The 16,822-nt window shown below is 35.6% G+C and overlaps 4 protein-coding genes across 8 annotated transcripts; 1 reads left to right on the top strand and 3 right to left on the bottom strand.

Annotated features, from left to right (window-relative positions):
* Positions 1–654: 654 nt before the first annotated feature.
* Positions 655–3,107, bottom strand: LOC111449099 (hydroxyproline O-arabinosyltransferase 3-like). 3 transcript variants are annotated; one of them, XM_023088960.1, is made up of 10 exons: positions 2,838–3,107; positions 2,379–2,596; positions 2,164–2,288; positions 1,988–2,055; positions 1,700–1,901; positions 1,454–1,551; positions 1,311–1,380; positions 1,157–1,228; positions 960–1,073; positions 655–810 (listed from the first exon to the last, which is right to left on the bottom strand). In XM_023088960.1, the coding sequence occupies exons 2-10, from the start codon at positions 2,545–2,547 to the stop codon at positions 748–750; spliced, it is 981 nt and encodes a 326-aa protein (XP_022944728.1). In that variant the 5' UTR covers positions 2,548–2,596; positions 2,838–3,107; the 3' UTR covers positions 655–747. The 3 variants fall into 3 exon arrangements, with proteins under 3 accessions (XP_022944728.1, XP_022944726.1, XP_022944727.1); XM_023088958.1 differs by having other exon boundaries at positions 2,164–2,596; XM_023088959.1 differs by having other exon boundaries at positions 2,164–2,602.
* Positions 3,108–5,187: 2,080 nt separating this feature from the next.
* LOC111448430 (ABC transporter G family member 23) lies at positions 5,188–7,186 on the bottom strand. Its single transcript, XM_023088014.1, has one exon. The coding sequence runs from the start codon at positions 7,169–7,171 to the stop codon at positions 5,234–5,236; it is 1,938 nt and encodes a 645-aa protein (XP_022943782.1). The 5' UTR covers positions 7,172–7,186; the 3' UTR covers positions 5,188–5,233.
* Positions 7,187–8,158: 972 nt separating this feature from the next.
* On the bottom strand, positions 8,159–10,617 carry LOC111448431. Its single transcript, XM_023088015.1, has 4 exons — positions 10,348–10,617; positions 9,672–9,802; positions 8,915–9,019; positions 8,159–8,800 (listed from the first exon to the last, which is right to left on the bottom strand). Exons 1-4 carry the CDS (start codon positions 10,420–10,422, stop codon positions 8,389–8,391), a joined length of 723 nt encoding a protein of 240 aa, XP_022943783.1. The 5' UTR covers positions 10,423–10,617; the 3' UTR covers positions 8,159–8,388.
* A 623-nt stretch (positions 10,618–11,240) lies between these two features.
* LOC111448432 (ankyrin repeat domain-containing protein 2A) lies at positions 11,241–16,470 on the top strand. Of its 3 annotated transcripts, XM_023088017.1 has the most exons (7): positions 12,463–12,971; positions 13,050–13,212; positions 13,911–13,998; positions 14,931–14,995; positions 15,509–15,577; positions 16,001–16,050; positions 16,129–16,470. In XM_023088017.1, exons 2-7 carry the CDS (start codon positions 13,135–13,137, stop codon positions 16,250–16,252), a joined length of 474 nt encoding a protein of 157 aa, XP_022943785.1. In that variant the 5' UTR covers positions 12,463–12,971; positions 13,050–13,134; the 3' UTR covers positions 16,253–16,470. The 3 variants fall into 3 exon arrangements, with proteins under 3 accessions (XP_022943787.1, XP_022943785.1, XP_022943784.1); XM_023088019.1 differs by lacking the exons at positions 12,463–12,971; positions 13,050–13,212 and adding an exon at positions 11,241–11,509 and having other exon boundaries at positions 13,909–13,998; XM_023088016.1 differs by having other exon boundaries at positions 12,463–13,212.
* The last annotated feature ends 352 nt before the right edge of the window (positions 16,471–16,822 follow it).

The following is a 16,822-nucleotide window of genomic DNA, read 5'->3' on the forward strand; positions in this document are numbered from 1 at the left end:
CTGTTACGTATCGTCGTTCGTCTCATGATTTTAAAACGCATCCGTTAGAGAAAGGTTTCCACACATGTTCTCCTCTCCAATCGATGTGGGATCTCATAATAACATCTGATGGAGTGGGAAACAAAACATTTCTTATAAGGGTGGAAAAATCTCTCCTTAACAGACAAGTCTTAATGGGAATACCAAGAAAAGCCCCAATCCCCAATAGGAACAAAACCGAAACTCTGGAGGGGGAATTACAGACTGGCTTCTTTGGCATTATTGGCGGTCCAATAAATAAATTTTTTGCATGGAATTTGTAACGGCCTTCAGGTGATTGGAGCCGTTTAAAGGGCCCTCCCTTTCATTTATCCTTCATCCATTTATGGATGAAATTCGTTTTTTTCTTTTAAAAGATAACGAGTGATTTAAAATATTTTTTGATATATACCTCGTGAAAAGAGTTTCATTTAAAATTTATAATATTTAATTATTTATGAAGAATTCGAACCTTTGACCGTCTGAATAGTTCAAGTTGATCAATTTATTTATGAAGAATTCGAACCTCTAATGGTATATTACGTGGTTTATCTCAAAAGTTTGGTTGAAAAATATAGATATATATATATATTTATTTTTCATAGGTTACAATTCCCCTCTCTATATTTTTCTCTCTTCTCAAACTGATTTGTATTTGGGCGACTTTGATCAGAACCCCACCATAGCTTTTGCTCCTAACAGTGTATACTTCCCATCAACCACACCAGTTTATGCGTCCCCCCAACCAGCTATATTTGCAGTTGCCTCATTTACCAGCTTTACAAGCCTTACCTGCAAAACCAAATCAGAGCAACACATCCATAAACTTACAGAAGTTCGCGCAATTTTTCTCGAGAGAATCGACTTGTAAACTCGAAAATTTAACCAAATCTCATCAAATAGATTCTGCAGAAGATGAGATTAGGTTACAGATTACTTACTACACTTTCAGGAACTCCCGGAGGAGGTAAGGAAAGATTTCTTGGTGGAGGACCCTTGATATATGCTCTCTTGTCGAAGCGCCATTCCCCGACCTTACCATATGTCAGCTCTCCCTGGCCATTAGAAGACGAGTTAAGATATAGACTACTTAGAATTAGTAATGAAATTCTTTGATAACTAAAGAATAATCTTGTACCTTCATAGTGTAGTCGCATCCATAGGTATAGTGGATGATGAACTTCTTACCAACTTCTAAGTCCCAAGGAGGCTGAAACACTTAAGCACAGGAAGTCAATAATCTGTTCATGGCTCCAAAATATAACCACTTTATGGATCAAAATAGGTGAAACCTGCAGCATGAAATCTTTGCGGAGCGTATGCCGAACACCGTGCAATGCAGAAGCTACAGCATAAGCATACCTACATGAACAAAGTCATACAAAGATCAAACCCGGTTACATCGATCCGAAGTAACAATCTCAGAAGAACTCACATCTCGAGCACCCAACCGAACGTCTTATCAGTAACGGGGTCATCTTTCATTCTCAAGGATACATTCACCCATGTTGGTGCAATCTCCTCCAGCAGCCCCTAATACAGAAAACTCAGTCAGTGGATTCAGAACTATTGATCATCCCAAGTTGAAGAAGCAGCTCAATATATTATAGCAACTTCGACTCGACTTTGAATCGAAGGTACAATTTCATTTCTTGGCTGTTGTTCTAATTCAGAAGTTTACCTTTTCGATGATAACAGGAGAATTGCCAATGGGGTCAATGTTGGTCACTGGACCATTCTCCTCTGGATAGAATTTCCTGAGGATCTTCTCATGGTCAGTTGGCCTTATGTAGAAGAACGGAAATCCAACCGGATTCTTCCCGTGAGCCAAGTTCGGCAACGGCCGAACGAAGATATGATCGGGTTCTGCCATTAGTATATAACTGCATCAATCAAAAATCACCAGTCCTCAGATTTCATCAAAGGGAAAGGAAAATCTTTAGCAGAAAAAACTCAGAAACCATCTTACTTTTCTTCAATGTTTGCTTTCTCCAGCCATTGCACAAAAGCCCATGGTCGGTTTAGAACAACATAGCCCTGAATTTTTCATTAAAATTCAGTTCATTAAGGTCAGCCAAACACAAAAACACCAAAACAGAACAGGACATAAGATCAAGCAGACAAAAAAAAAACAATGTTCCTCACCCGATCCAAGCCTTCCGGCAAAGGATCAACAATAAAAGTTGGAATATTCTTCATCAAATTATCTGGAAGTCCTGAATGCAGAACTCGAGTGAAGCCGCCCATGTCAGATCCAGGCATATCCTTCACTTTCTTATACCAATAATACATGATCCGGCACTGCCATTGACTGTAAGTAGAAGCAGTTGCAGTGACAGCAACATGGAATTTTTGAATACCTTTCCCTGCCCGGTCTGTTCCACCAGGTGCTCGAACAACTGGATCAAACAACTCACTCCCTTTCGAAGCTTTGTAGCGTACAGACATGGTAAGCAAGTTATAAGAAGCAAAAAAAAAGCCAAGAGCCAATAGCACCAGAAAACCTGGCGATGTCTTCCTCCCTATCATTGGTTTCGATTCATCAAACGTTAGCAGCTTCTTGTCATTTCACAGAATGCTGCACCTGAAAGTCAAACGGATAATGAAAATCTGCTAATCCTCAAACATTCAACTAAATTCAACACCAGAGAAGAACAAAATACGAAATGAAAAATCCAGATCTGGAATTCAGAAATTTGGGGTGAAACAGTCAAAACTCAACACAAAATCAAAACCAGAGAAAAATGGAAATAGTCAGTCAAATGAAACGATGAAAGAAACGAAAACCACAGCGTTACTGAAACGGCATTGATTCATACCATAAGAAGTAAACGTAGAAAAAAACGAAAGAACCCAGAAATTCAGAAGGGAGTGGAGATGTAAAAGAAGGAGTCAAGTAGGAAGAGATTGAACAAGAAGAAGAGCAATAGAATTTGGGTCCAAAAGGGTTTTTCAATTCAACGCCAACCCTTTAGAGACCGAAGAAGACAAAAACGGGTGGGAAAATGGCTCAAACGTGGGGGCTTCGCCAAACTCCGAAGCCCCTAAAAAATTAAGGAAAAATAAGGTTGTGGGAAGGGCTCTTTATGGAGATCGATGTGGTAACCAACCGTGTCCTCCGCAATATAATACTTATACATGGGGCCTTCTTTTTGGTGCACATTTTGGATTGTGACAAACTTTTATGGATCAATTTAAAAACTCTTTTTTTCTTTTTTCTTTTTTTCTTTTTAAATTAAATTCCCATTTGAACAAAAGTGTAGGTGAATAAAGAACCCTTACTTTTGTAGTATATTTGTATCAACTTTGTTGTCCATTGGTTGGTTTAACACCCCACCTTGAAGGGCTTTAATCCTTTGTTTTTTCTCATATTATACCCAAAAATATTGCATAATTTTACTTTGGGAATATCCTTTTGGTACCCTTCAAAAGTTTAGGCCTATTCTAATTTTGTAAGATCCCATCTTTCTCTTCCATTCTCACTATTACCATTGGTCAGTAAATAAAAGGAATTAAGAGCAGCAATAATTGAATAATTTGATAATGTACCCTTAAAGTTCTATATTTATAATTAAATAAATTATAAGAAAATGGAAAGAATAATAGTGAAAAATTTCTCTATTTATAATCAAATAAATTACACAGAAATTGTGGAATTTCTAAATTTATAATCAAATAAATTAGGGAAAAAATAATAAATGAAAAGAACAATAAATGGGGAGATGGAAAGAATAGTAGTGTGAAATTTCTAAATTTATAATCAGATAAATTATGGAAAAAATAATAAATGGAAAGAGCAATAAATGAGAAGATGCCTATGGTAAGTCGAAGGCAAATATTTAGATATTTGTCTGTAATAAAAGACCAAATATGATATATATAGTAAACTATAATTCATGACTAAATATCTTTGAGATAGTGAAGTTCAAGATAGGTATGTGGTGATGTAAGTTGATCAGTATCATCTACCAAGACCATATATGCGACAGAATATCACGTATATAGTTCAACTAGTAAAGATATATGTATACGACTAATAAAATGTTTAAAAGGGTTTGGCAAGCGTTAATTATGGTATCTCCTTTCACACGTATTCTTTTTCCCCTAGCCTGATATAGGTCATGTATTAAAGTCACTCCCCAAATAAATTAGGTGCTAAATTTATGAGGTTTCCTTACAAAAAATAAAACTAAGAAATTACGTGGTTTCCTAAAATGAAAAAGAAAAAAAAAATTATAAAAATGATAAAATAAAAGCAATCGATAAAATTATGATAAAATTTGATATTTTTCTCCCAAATTTGATCAATTAGCAACCTGCATGCAATCATTTGTTTTTTGTTTTTGTTTTTTTTTTAATTAAGCATATTTTCTTGTGATATTTTTTTTAATGACATTTATCAATTCTTGGTTGAATTTCAAAAAAATAATTTTCAACGAATCTTATTTATTTTAACTTCAATTGAGAGGTTGAATTAGCTGTATACTTAATGCTCAATCTTTTTCTTGCACGTATTATTTACCCTCAACATCATCTATATATATAATATATTAAATTCTCCCCCAAAATTTAAAATAAAAATTTACCAGGTTTTCTAAAACTAAAAAAAGATACACGTGATTTTTTTAAAAATAAAAAAAAATTATAAGATCTATTTTTCATGTTTTGAAAAATAAAATCAATAATTTTATAATTTTGTGAATTTTATATAAGTTTAATGTCTTCGTTATTTTTTAATGTATCATTGCCATTTTACTTTCCCTCATGCATTAAACACGCAAATAAAATAAAATAAAGAATTAAGTGTCATTTATTAAGTTTTAAGAATTAGACAATAGCGAGTGGTCCTTTAAATGGACAAGTCAGCATCAACAAATAAAAGAAGTGTCCTAATTGGTGATAATTTTTTAGTTTATTTTAGTGTTCATGTAAAGTTTTAAATATTATTTTATTTTCTTTTACTTACCCATAATTATTTTTATTTTTATTTTTTGAACAAAAAAATTATATTATTTAATATAATTATAAAGTAGAGATGCGACATTTTTTTTTTAAATTAGTGTTCTTATTTAATCCTTCTATTTATATCATAATATTATTAATATATTATGCATATAAATATATATTAAATATATAAAAAAAAATTATGAATTACGTTTGTGATTTAAGAAAAGAAACCATTTTATTGATTAACATAATTTTAGTTGATGAGAAATCATATAGTTGTTGTGGAAGCTCGGCGAGCAAGAACAATCCAACAGAGCAATCGATAGAACACGAAAAACCCAATCATAATCCCCACATTCATCCAACGAATATCCCCATCAAGTCCTGCGTTCTTCAGCACATCGTCGCCGGTGAGAACGCAGACCGGTCGCCGCGCTTGATCAATCCACGAGAAACACTCCAATTTAGCATTCCAATATTCATTCACTAGCATCGCCTCCAAAGGGTACCGATACAGGGAGATGTAGTACATGAACATCCAAAATCTCGGAATGTTCTGTTTCGGAATGAAGTAGCCAGAGAAGAGGAAGAATCCGCCTAGGACGGTGCAGATCAAGGAGTTTCCGGTGATGAAATCCGGCGAAATGGCGCTGAGGAAGAGCACCAACGAACTAGCCATCATTACGATGAGCCAAACGACGAACGTGAAGAAGGCGAAGGCCTCGATCGACGGATTTAGCCCTACGAGCCAATAGACTGGAGCGGCGAAGAAAACGGCGACGGCGAGCAAAAATGGAAGGAAGACGACGGTGTTGGCTATCATGTAAGAGGAGATTCTGTAGACTCCTCTTGAGGCTTCTTTCATTAAAACCCTTCGTTCTTGGAGGAAAATGGGGAGACATTCAACTGTGGAAGAGAGAAGCAAACTGAGACTGAAAGCAAAGAGCCCTAATCTTTCTGCAACTCCTTCTTCATCTCTTTTCACTCTCAGGTAAACACTTCCGAGCCCTATTCCTCCAACAATGGCTTGCAATGTTCTTCCTAGAAATAGCTGCTTTGTTCTGTATAATAACAACCAGAATCTTGAGCAAAGAATCATAATCTCTAGGAAATTTGATGTGGAAAAGAATGATATCTGTTTGCTGGTATTGTTATCTTGTTGAACTCTTTCAATGGCTTCTTCTGGCCAATCTGGGGAGGAGGAGAGCTGGGTTTCTTCTTCTTCTTCTTCTTCTTCTTCTTTCAGTTTATCAATGATTTCCATAGCAAATTCTAGGGCATTCAATTGAATTGGGATTTGAATTCCCATTTCACCGATCCTCTTTTCCAGTGATTTGAGGCTTCCAAAATGAACTGTTAAACCATGGGATAGAATCAAGAACTTGGAAATGTATTGGAGGATTCTGTAGCCTGGTTGATGGATTGAAAGAATCACTGTTCTTTGTTTAGTTGTAGCCATTGAAGAGAGAAGCTCAATAACTTGAAGGGCGGAAGTGCTGTCTAAGCCTGAAGTTGGTTCATCAAGGAGAAGAATTGGTGGATCATGGATCATTTCAACTCCAATTGAGACCCTTTTCCTTTCCCCTCCAGATACCCCTCTCTTCTCTTCATCTCCTACAAAACTGTCTGCCACATGAACCAATCCAAGCTCCTGCATCAATCTCTCTACTCTTTCTTCTATCTCTTCTGAACCCAATTCCCTGAGCCTCAACTTGGCCATGAACATCATGGTTTCTCTTACAGTCAGAAGAGGAAGCAAATTGTCTTCTTGTGTCACGAACCCACATAACTTCCTCAATTGCTCAGGACTTTTCATCGTTTGATTGTTAATTAAGATCGATTTGGGGTTGAAATCCTTCTCTTTCACTCTCCCTGATAGAATTCTGAGCAGAGAAGATTTGCCGGTTCCACTTGGGCCAACAATGGCGAGAACTTGAGAACTTCTTGCTGTAAATGAGACAGAGCTGAGAACGTTAATGGGTTTGGGTCTTCGAATCAGGTCGGGAAATGAACTTTTTGGAAGAACAGAAAATGAGAGATTCCTGACAGAGAGTTTCTTAATGGAAATGGAAGCAGTGGGTAACGGTGGGGAGTGGTGGTGGGAAGAAGAGGAGGAAACACTGGTGGTTTCCTCCGGCGAGTTGGATGTTGAGAAGAGGGTGGTTGAATCGTCTGTAATGCATCGTTTTTGAAAGCAAACCGCCATTGTTTGGTGATCTCAAGCTCAAACTTGTGCAGGGATTTTCATGGCTACAAGGCTCATTGAGAGTGAAGGAGAGCTTGGGATTATTAGTTGGACCAACCAGGGTTGATTGCAAGACGAGATTTTTGAGGTGATATTTAAAAATCTTTGGTTGATGAAGAAGTTGGTCTTATTGGTGAGCAGACATGTATCTTGACTATTCTTGTTTGGGATTATTTGTGGGATTATTTGAATTTAAAGGAAAATTGGCCTAAATTTTTTTAACCTTGTTCGGATCCGGAAGGCTGCTGCGGCCGAGTAAGGCCAACACAATTTTCGGAGTGATCTGCACGAAAGCTCAACGTTTTTTCAGTTTTATATATCGTTTTTAGGTTCATGAAAAATGTGACAGATGAAAGTATATCTGAGAGAGAAATAAATAATATATTTGTATAATTTGTATAGTTCATATCCTCTGCAAATTATCTAAAAACTATCCATTTAATGAATGTTGGGTGGATGAATTTAATTCAAACAAGTTTGATAAAATGAGGACAAATTTAGCCAAATTGTTAATAGACAAACTTCTTCCACTTAATTTCATACGGAAAAGCAAACACTAAAATTTCATACGGAAAAGCAAACACTAAAAGATACCCTATCAGCAATTCTTTGTTTGATATTTGAGGAATTCTATTGACATGGAGAAAGATACCTGTCAGCAATTCTTTGTTTGATATTTGAGAATTTTATTGATATAGTTAAGTTTAGGGCATGACTCTGATACCCGGTTAGGAATCACATATCTCCACAATGGTATGATATTGGACAGGAATCACATATCTCCACAATGGTTTGATATTGTCCACTTTGGACATAAGCTCTCATGGCTTTGCTTTGGACTTCCCCGACCTCGTACTAATGGAAATAGTATTCCTGACCTCGTACTAATGGAAATAGTATTCCTCACTTAAATTAACAAGGTGGAACTCACTCCCAACTAAAAAAAAATAAGAGATTGATAAAGTCTTAATACTTTTATGATTACTTTTGAGAGCCAATGTTTATAATATAAAGAATTCAATGGTACACCTCGTAGGTATTTATGATCTCCATCTTAGATTTCTTTGGAGCTCCCAGCATCTGGTAAGGCACATCGCCCAGCAAACTAAAATGAACCTTAGAAACTGTACACACGGTCAAGCGCAGGGCTTATTTCTATACAGGAGCTCGACATTAAGTTAATTCAGGCCAAACCTAGCTAAATGTTCTTGATGCTTAGCTGCTGCAGCTTTATCAGCAGCTTCCCGTTTCAATGCCCTTTTAGCTCGTCGACCTGTTTTATCCTTGGAAGCATCTTTTGTCGTAGGCTCCCGTGATGAGCTAGCTCCAGAAAACTCTGGCCTTAAAACTGGTCGGGCTTCTTGTCGACCTGCCCTCACGTATCCATTGTCTCCCCACCTCCGATTGCCGATTCGGAGACTTGGCGAAGCACCCAGGTAAGCTTCCTCAAGCTCTTCGTCCTGATCCTCGTAAGGATAGTACTCCTCAGGATCATCATAGGTTTCCTCCCGATCTTTAACGATCAGTGGCTCATACCACGAAGCTCTCAGAAGTAGGCATACGCTCTCCTCAAACATATAGTCATGGATGCTAAACAATGCACAAGCAATATATAGTAAGAACAGTAACTTAAAAAGGATACCAGGCCACCTAGAGTTCAAACTCTAAACTATCAAAGGTCCATAGAACGATGAATGGACATACCTCCCGTCAAGAGATCGATGCACAATCAGGAACTCGAATGGATGTTTACATTGCGGACAGGTGGGTTTTTGAGTGTATGAAGCCCATCGAAGGATGCAAGTCGTACTTCATGAAAGTTAAAGAAAGATGAAACAAAATAAGACAACGCCCATATGCACAGCTATAAAAGGTCACCTTCATTCCACAAACAACACAAGGACAAAATTTCTAATGCTTCAAAGAACAACAAACTTCTATCCAAGTCCAAACAAGCAAGCATTTTAACTTCTATACAATGACTTCTGCTAGTTTCTGACATAACTTTCAAAGAACATCAAACTATAGATTAACCATTAGGCTCAGTACCATACAATTTCCTAACTCCAAGATGCTTTGGTTATAAGCCTAGAACAGCATACCTCTTCAATTAAATCCGAACAACCTCGAGTAATATTAGAAACATTGCACAAAAGACAATATGGATACATTGAATTTTCTCCCACAAAGTTTAGCAGAGTCCCAGGAATATATGTTCGCAAGAACTTTACACTCCATCTCCATTACAAGCATATAGTCGCAACAAAATGAAATATAAATGATAAAAGCAGGCATTAGAATTACACCATCTATAGAACTTCAACATTTGACTGCAAAAAGGATTCCCATACAAATACTGGAAAGAAACAGATCAACAATTACCTAATGTATTGAAGCAGGTGAAAGTCATTCCATAAAAAACATTAATTAGTAGACAAACGATTAATCAATTAGAACTAACCAATAGGCGTGTTCGCAACCTCTAACTAAAGCAGTTTCTGGCAGGGATATTTTATTTAAACAAATTGCACAGGCGCCATCATGGCTCCCATGCCCCGTCCCTTGGATTTCTAACTTCTTCCACATTTCCACCTGAACGTGCAAGTACAGCAAGTTAGCAATCCTCGAAGTATGTATGCGCAAATAATTGAAAAAAGACCAACAAAATCATAGATATGCAACTCTGACTGCAACAGGGGAAGGTTTTCATAAAATAAATAAGCATGCGCCGGAGATCGACCAAATTCGCAAGGGGGAGACGAAGCAATTCAAACTGGCAGTCGGATAAACATAAACAATTGCTTCTGCTTCTTATCGTACAAACATGAATTCAATTCGTTTTAACCATATTCTTCCTAGATGATAAACGCAGAAAACAAGCCTCCCGATGTGCGTAATCTAGACAATGAAAGAAAACAAGACTGAACCGACGATCTCAGACTTCAATTAGCCCCCCAGAAAAGCAAATCTTGAAAATGAATGACAACAAGACTAAATCAACACAAATCTTCTAATTAAAACTCTCAACACAAATCGGAGACAACCATTCCCACGCCAAGTTTTACGCAGCTGATTTTCTACGATAAAGAAAGTTCGTGAAAGTATATCAACTTCGAAATGAAGAGAAAGAATAAAACCTGATCGCAAACTTTCAGGTCTTGAACGGCATCTGACAATTCGGCGCTTTTGAGAGAGATTCCGGAAGAAGTCATAGCGAGTACGCGAGGGTTTCTCCTCCGATCTTTCTCGCTTTAGATTACACAGGACGCGAACAGTTCTTCAGCACAAATCAAAACTTTGAAAAGAAAGGCGATGCTGATAATTATTCCGAACCAGAAGAGAAAATAACAGATGCTCGAAAATATTATCTACTCGAGATCCAAAGAGTTCTTGGTGAAAATTTTGAGAACTTGTGAAGATGAAGCCTCTTTTATATTAAGTTCAGGGTTATATGTTCATAGTCAAATTTGATTTCTTTTGACCCAAATTACTTCCATTGTTTTATTCTAAACCTTTTTACGTAATTTAGCTTCAACCGACATTGGGGTTTTCCCATCCATTCGGTGAATATAATTTTTCCCTTTAATAAAACATTTTTTTTTTTTTTTATATTTTGAATATAACAGCTAGAATTGAATTTTCAATAAATACATGTCAATTATCAAAAAAGTAAAATAATTCATATCTCACGTTTATAAAGGGAAATATTCTTAAAAATTTTAAAAATTATTTCTTTTTAAGTTTAACGCGGAAAGAATAAAAAAATTCAAACTTCTCATTTTTTATGGGTTTTATTTATTATTATTATTATTTGCATATGTTTAGCCCAAAAAATATTTTATTTCTCGCGGTAAATCCCGACGTAAAAGGCGGCCCAGGCCATTAGCTTACGGCCCAATAAAATTGAGCCCATGAAATAGTTGCCGCCTTCGGCGTGCCCGACATTCGGGTCGGTTATCGAGTCGGATGATCCGATACAAACTATAGAACTTGCAAGGCGGCAATAAGGCGGGAATTTGCGCCTCAAGCTATTAGCTTCTCTCTGACGCTGTAACCAGTAGCTGCTCATTCTCTTCTCCTAGAATATCTGATTTAGGGTTTCTGCGTGTTCTATGGTTCACTCTCCCTTTACTGTGTTAAACTGATTAGGAGATCGTCAGAGAGAGTTACATTCCAGATTGCGAAGGATTCTTCGCGTTGGAGACTTCAGCGGCAGCACGATGGTGGTGGTGGAAGAGAATCGATCGGAAGAGCAGAGCACCGTGGAAACAACGATGAATGACATCGAGGCTCTCGTTGATTTAAAATCTTCAATCTCTTTCCGTATCAAATCCTCTATTTCTGGTTTGTTCTCTCTTCCTTCCATTGCAGAATATCTTTTTATCTTCTTATCAATCTTTCATAGAGTTTTACGTGGTGCGTTTAAACGAATTCGCGTTGAACTTCAGTGAACCATGGATTTTTTATACCACATTCTTGAATGGCAATAAAAGTCGCTTAGTAATTGGACTCGAACAATTCTCGAGAAACTCACAAGTGAAAGATTCCTATGTGGCTGTTATCCTTTTCAATATTTCTCAGAATTCACACACAATATCTGCGGTTCAATGAAGCTTTTGGTCTGAATTACAACTAGCAAATTTCTTGAAAATGTGAATGTTTCTTATGCGATGGTAGGGAATCTAAAACAAATACTGATCTGCCGAGTTTAGTATAGTGGTAGAAGCATTGTTTCTACAATTTCAAGTCATCGTAAGGTCATATAACGTTATGAATAGCATTTTCGTTCCTATGGTAACCTAGGAAATGTATGAACAACTTGAATTCCGAAAACACCGGATTTCCAAATTGTTCGCCTATGAAATAATTTTAGGAAAGTAGTACATCATACTTGTGAAATTGATCAAGATATTGGTGATTTTTAAGGGTCCAGTAATGAAGGACTTAAATGTTGTAATGTCACTTGACAGGCTGCTAGATACAATGATGTAGATGATGTAACACGCCTTGCTTCTGCTGGTGTTCGTCTCGATACCAAGGAATTCCGGTGGCCGAACTGGTATTTCTTACCTTCCATATTTGACAATATATACATATATTTTTTATGTGCATTACAATCGATTCATTTGGAAATCCAATTATTTTATTTGTTGGTGATTTACAATCGATTCATTTTGACAATATATACATATATTTTTTTTATGTTCAAACTCTATAGTGTCATTTCCTTTCTAATTTATATTGATTTTCACTTGTTGAAGTGAACTGTTCAAAACTTAGATATCATGTTAAACCACTCACTATAAATCAAACGCTTAATCAAGATTAATTAGTGAATTAGAGAAGATAGAGGAAATATCGTTACTTTTTTAATTTAAATGTTCTATATTTTAAATAGAAAAAATATCTAAACAATATAGCAAACGGAGTAGGGACCGATTAAATTTATTTTAAAAAATTGAGGGACAAGAAACATAATTTTATCTTTTTTTTTTTGTCAATGCATATACTTAGCCCCAAAAGAATATTTTATCTCTCGATAATTATATATTTTTTCTTCCCTGAAAGATCTGACCTAATATTTTCCCATAAGCGGCCCATACCATTAGTTTATTGGGCCCATGAAATAGTTACGTTCGGCCTGCCCGACATTCGGGTTGGCTATCGAGTCGGGTGACCCGGTAAAACTATATAACTTAAAAGGCGGCAGTAACGCGGGAATTACGCCTCAAGCTCTCGCTTTGCTCTGACGCTGCAACCAGTGGGTGCTTCGCTCTCTTCTCCTAGAATCGCCGATTTAGGGTTTCTGCGTGTTCTCTGGTTCACTTTCTCTTTACAGTGTTAGACTGATTAGGCGATCGTCAGGAAGAGTTACAGTCCAGATTGTCAAGGATTCTCACGTTGGAGACTTCAGCAGCAGCACGATGGTAGTGGAAGAGAATCGATTGGAAGAGCAGAGTACCGTGGGAACGACTACGGATGACATCGAAGCTCTGGTTGATGTAAAATCTTCATCCTCTTTCTTTATTAAATCATTTATTTCTGGTTTGTTCACTTTTCCTTCCGTATAGTTTTCCTTTCATATCTCTTTATCTTCTTATCAATCTTTCATATAGTTTTCCTTGGTGCATTTAAACGAATTCGCGTTTAAGTTCAGTGAACCTTCAATCTTTTATACCACATGTTTAAATAGCAATAAAAGTCGCTCAGTACTTGTCCTCAACCAATTCTCGAGAAAGCATAAATGAAAAATTCGTATGTGACTGTTATTCTTCTCTATATTTTTCGGAATTTACACAATATCTGCGGTTCATTGAAGCTTTTGGTTTGAATTATAACAAGCAAATTTCTAGAAAATGCGGATGTTTCCTATTCGATGCTAAGGAATCTAAAATGATGTTTCCTATTCGATGATAAGGAATCTAAAATGAACACTACTCTGCCGCGTTAAGTGTCGTGGTAGAAGCTATGTTTCTACAATTTTAAGTCATCATAAGGTCATAGAACGTCATGGAGAGCATTTTGGTTCGCATTTTGACCAAGGAAACGACGAACAACAGGAATACAGTGGATTAGCAAATTGATCACCTATGCAATGATTTTGGAAACTTTGTACATCATATTTGAGAAACTGATCTATATATTTGTTATTTAAGGGTCCAGTAATGAAGGACTTGGATTTTGTGATGTCACTTGACAGGCTGCGAGATACAATGATGTCGATGATGTAGTAAGTCTTGCTTCTGCTGGTGTTCACCTCGATTCCAAGGATTCCGAGGGCCGAACTGGTATTTTTCTTCAATATTTGACAATACGCTTTTTTAATTTATTTATGTGCATCACAATAGCTTGATATAGAAATCCAATTATTTTATGAGTTTTTGTTAAATCGCCATTAAACAAAATGCCTAAGCTTATGAGATGATTGATTGGTGATTCAAAATGGTATCAGAGTAGGAGTTAGAGCATGAGGCCCTATGTTCGAACCCTATGATGTCATATTTTCAATCCCATAAGTGAGGGAAGTGTTGAAGTGGTTTGTTGAAAACTTTGATATCCTTGTTAAATCACTCGTTAACCAAAAAGGTTGCTTGATGATTTAACAAGTTTAGTCTACGACTTATGTTCCCTCAGCTATTCCAACATTTCAATTAAAGCTTTTGTTCCTATTACGAAACACTTAAGCTGAATTGATAAACATTTTGTTTTTGAAAACTAAGCTCATAAACACTATTTTCTTTTATAGCTTTCTTGTTTTGTTACCTATTTTTGGAAACGTTCTAAAATATGAAGCCAATATTTTGAAACTAAAAAAAATAAAAAATAAAAAATAAAGAATGTAGTTCTTACATTTTGGATTTTGTTTTTTTAATTTTGGCTTACAATTGAAGAGTGTTTTTAAGAAATGTGAAACGCCTAATCAAAAGCGTTTAAGGAACAAGCAATATTTTAAAACAGAAAAAATCATAAACAAGATGGCTATTGAATGGGGACTTTTACTCTATTGAACATACTCATACTTTCAGTCCTGGTATATTTTGTAATTCAATTTACAAACAACAATTTTTTAGTTAGTCGAGGTTCTCAGATGTGAACTTCATTGATTTTGTTTTGGGTGTAAGAATATTTTGCTAATTTCTAGACCATTCGATGAGTATGGAGTCATTGAGAATGCTATCAAGTCAGCTCTTTCATTGTAATCTCTGTTATTTGATTGTAGCTCTACACATGGCTGCTGCCAATGGACATCTTTCGATAGTGGAGTTTCTCATAAGTAAGGGAGTGGTAAGATATCTACTTGTAATTTTACCTGCTGCTTGGGTTATCTATTTTTCTCCACTGACTAATAGTGGACAGAGGGGTTAGCCTTTCTCAAGAAACAGCTCCTTGCATCAGTTTTCCATGCATCTGTGTTATCCATAATGATGATTATATTACCGTATCATCATCATTCTTGTCGTCATTCTGGCTGTTGAACTATTTAGTTAATAAATTTGGACCGCTACAATTCCTTTTGTCTGATTGATTTGAACTTGGTTATTTCTCCAACGACTCTAGTCCCATTAAATATATTCTGTTGTAGTGTTTTATACTGGATACAGTTCAATTCAGTTTGTTCACTTGTATGTTTGTCACCGACTTGCCTTACTCTGTATCTTCCCAATTTATTTTAATCTTCTGTTGATGAAAATGGCAATTGTAACTTATCATTTTAAATCCTGTGATTGGATTCAGCGAATTTTACCCATGCAATCTTGACCCTCCAATCTTATTTCTAACTTCTTCGAGTGTGAGCAGGATGTGAATGCTTTGAATGCGGAGAAGAATACACCACTTCATTGGGCATGTCTGAATGGGCATATTGAGGTAATGCTCTAAATTCTATAGCTAATTTCTAGGTTTAGTTTCTGATTTTTCATATCTTATATATCTCCGAACTTCAAGGATAAGTTCAAGAACTTTAAACGTATCAAATAGAACACTAAAACATTAAAACTTTCAATTTTGTAGTTGATAGATTGTTTGTTTACTCAACATTTTCTGAATTTTCAAACCTACTAACCATAAAATTGATTTTTGTTTTATTAAAAGAATTTTTAAACTTCTAATTCATTGGGTCATAATTTTGGATAAGTAAAAGTTTTATTTGATAAGTTGGATTTGAAATAGAAAATTTAGAAAATTTAGAAACTTATTAGACACTTATTATAGTTTTTAGACTAAACTTGTCATTTAACTTAATTTTATCGCAAAAATTATATTTCTCATCTTGTTCACTCATTCCTTTAGGTGGTTAAGAAGTTGATCTTGTCAGGAGCAAATGTTAGCCTATTGAACAGGTATGTTATATTTTATAACTAGATGACAGATTTAATAAAAACATTATGTAAAATTTTAAACATTATATTTGTGTATAGCCATGAGAAAACTCCCATGGATGAAGCTCTGACACGGGGGAAAATGGATGTAATTGACGCGATCAACACGGCAGTGGCGCAAATCGAGCTCACGGGCATCAGTGTTTCAAGTATGGAAACATAGGTGAGGGAATTCGACTTTTTTTTATTATTTATTTGCTTAATAAGTAGGAAAATTTCTCAGTCTTAGGATCAGAAATATGCTTCCCTCTTATTTTGCACTTCTCCACCCAGTAACTCTTATTTAGAGTTTCAAATTACTTGAAACTAAAAATTAAGCATCCATCTCCTTTTGAATACCCCAATTACTTTCTTTTTAATTTTGAATGTTTTAATTAGATATCCAGTTATTTCTCAAAAATTATATTATATAAAAGTACGCAATGGAAGGCATAAAGGGAATTTACTTTTATTTTATTTATATAGCCGATCGTGGATATAAAAGTAATTAACATCTAGTTTTTTTTTTTTTTTCACCCAAATCTTTATTTTTATTGATTAGTATTTTCAAAATATATTTTATTTCTTTGTTTTATAACAACCCCTGAATCTCCTTTTCTGTGGACACAGACTGATTACCTGAAATGGTAACAAGGGTGCTAAAACTATTTTTAAAAAAATTCTGTTACAAGCATTATTTTTGAAAATCTGTCTTCTGCATTTGACCTTTCATATTAAAAGAGGCATCCAACCA

This window comes from Cucurbita moschata, unplaced genomic scaffold (genome assembly GCF_002738365.1).
Source record: "Cucurbita moschata cultivar Rifu unplaced genomic scaffold, Cmos_1.0 Cmo_Scf00010, whole genome shotgun sequence".
NCBI classification, from domain to species: Eukaryota; Viridiplantae; Streptophyta; class Magnoliopsida; order Cucurbitales; family Cucurbitaceae; genus Cucurbita; species Cucurbita moschata.

Coding starts and splice junctions, on each gene's coding strand:
- LOC111448432 (XM_023088019.1), top strand. CDS start 11,431: ATGGTGGTGGTGGAAGAGAATCGATCGGAAGAGCAGAGCACCGTGGAA. Junction 14,996..15,508: donor TTCTCATAAGTAAGGGAGTG/GTAAGATATCTA, acceptor GAGTGTGAGCAG/GATGTGAATGCTTTGAATGC. Junction 16,051..16,128: donor AATGTTAGCCTATTGAACAG/GTATGTTATATT, acceptor ATTTGTGTATAG/CCATGAGAAAACTCCCATGG.
- LOC111448430 (XM_023088014.1), bottom strand. CDS start 7,171: ATGGCGGTTTGCTTTCAAAAACGATGCATTACAGACGATTCAACCACC.
- LOC111448431 (XM_023088015.1), bottom strand. CDS start 10,422: ATGACTTCTTCCGGAATCTCTCTCAAAAGCGCCGAATTGTCAGATGCC. Junction 9,803..10,347: donor ACCTGAAAGTTTGCGATCAG/GTTTTATTCTTT, acceptor TTGCACGTTCAG/GTGGAAATGTGGAAGAAGTT. Junction 8,801..8,914: donor CATCGATCTCTTGACGGGAG/GTATGTCCATTC, acceptor TGCATTGTTTAG/CATCCATGACTATATGTTTG.
- LOC111449099 (XM_023088958.1), bottom strand. CDS start 2,547: ATGATAGGGAGGAAGACATCGCCAGGTTTTCTGGTGCTATTGGCTCTT. Junction 1,229..1,310: donor GCAAAGATTTCATGCTGCAG/GTTTCACCTATT, acceptor TAAGTGTTTCAG/CCTCCTTGGGACTTAGAAGT. Junction 811..959: donor CGGGAGTTCCTGAAAGTGTA/GTAAGTAATCTG, acceptor TTGGTTTTGCAG/GTAAGGCTTGTAAAGCTGGT.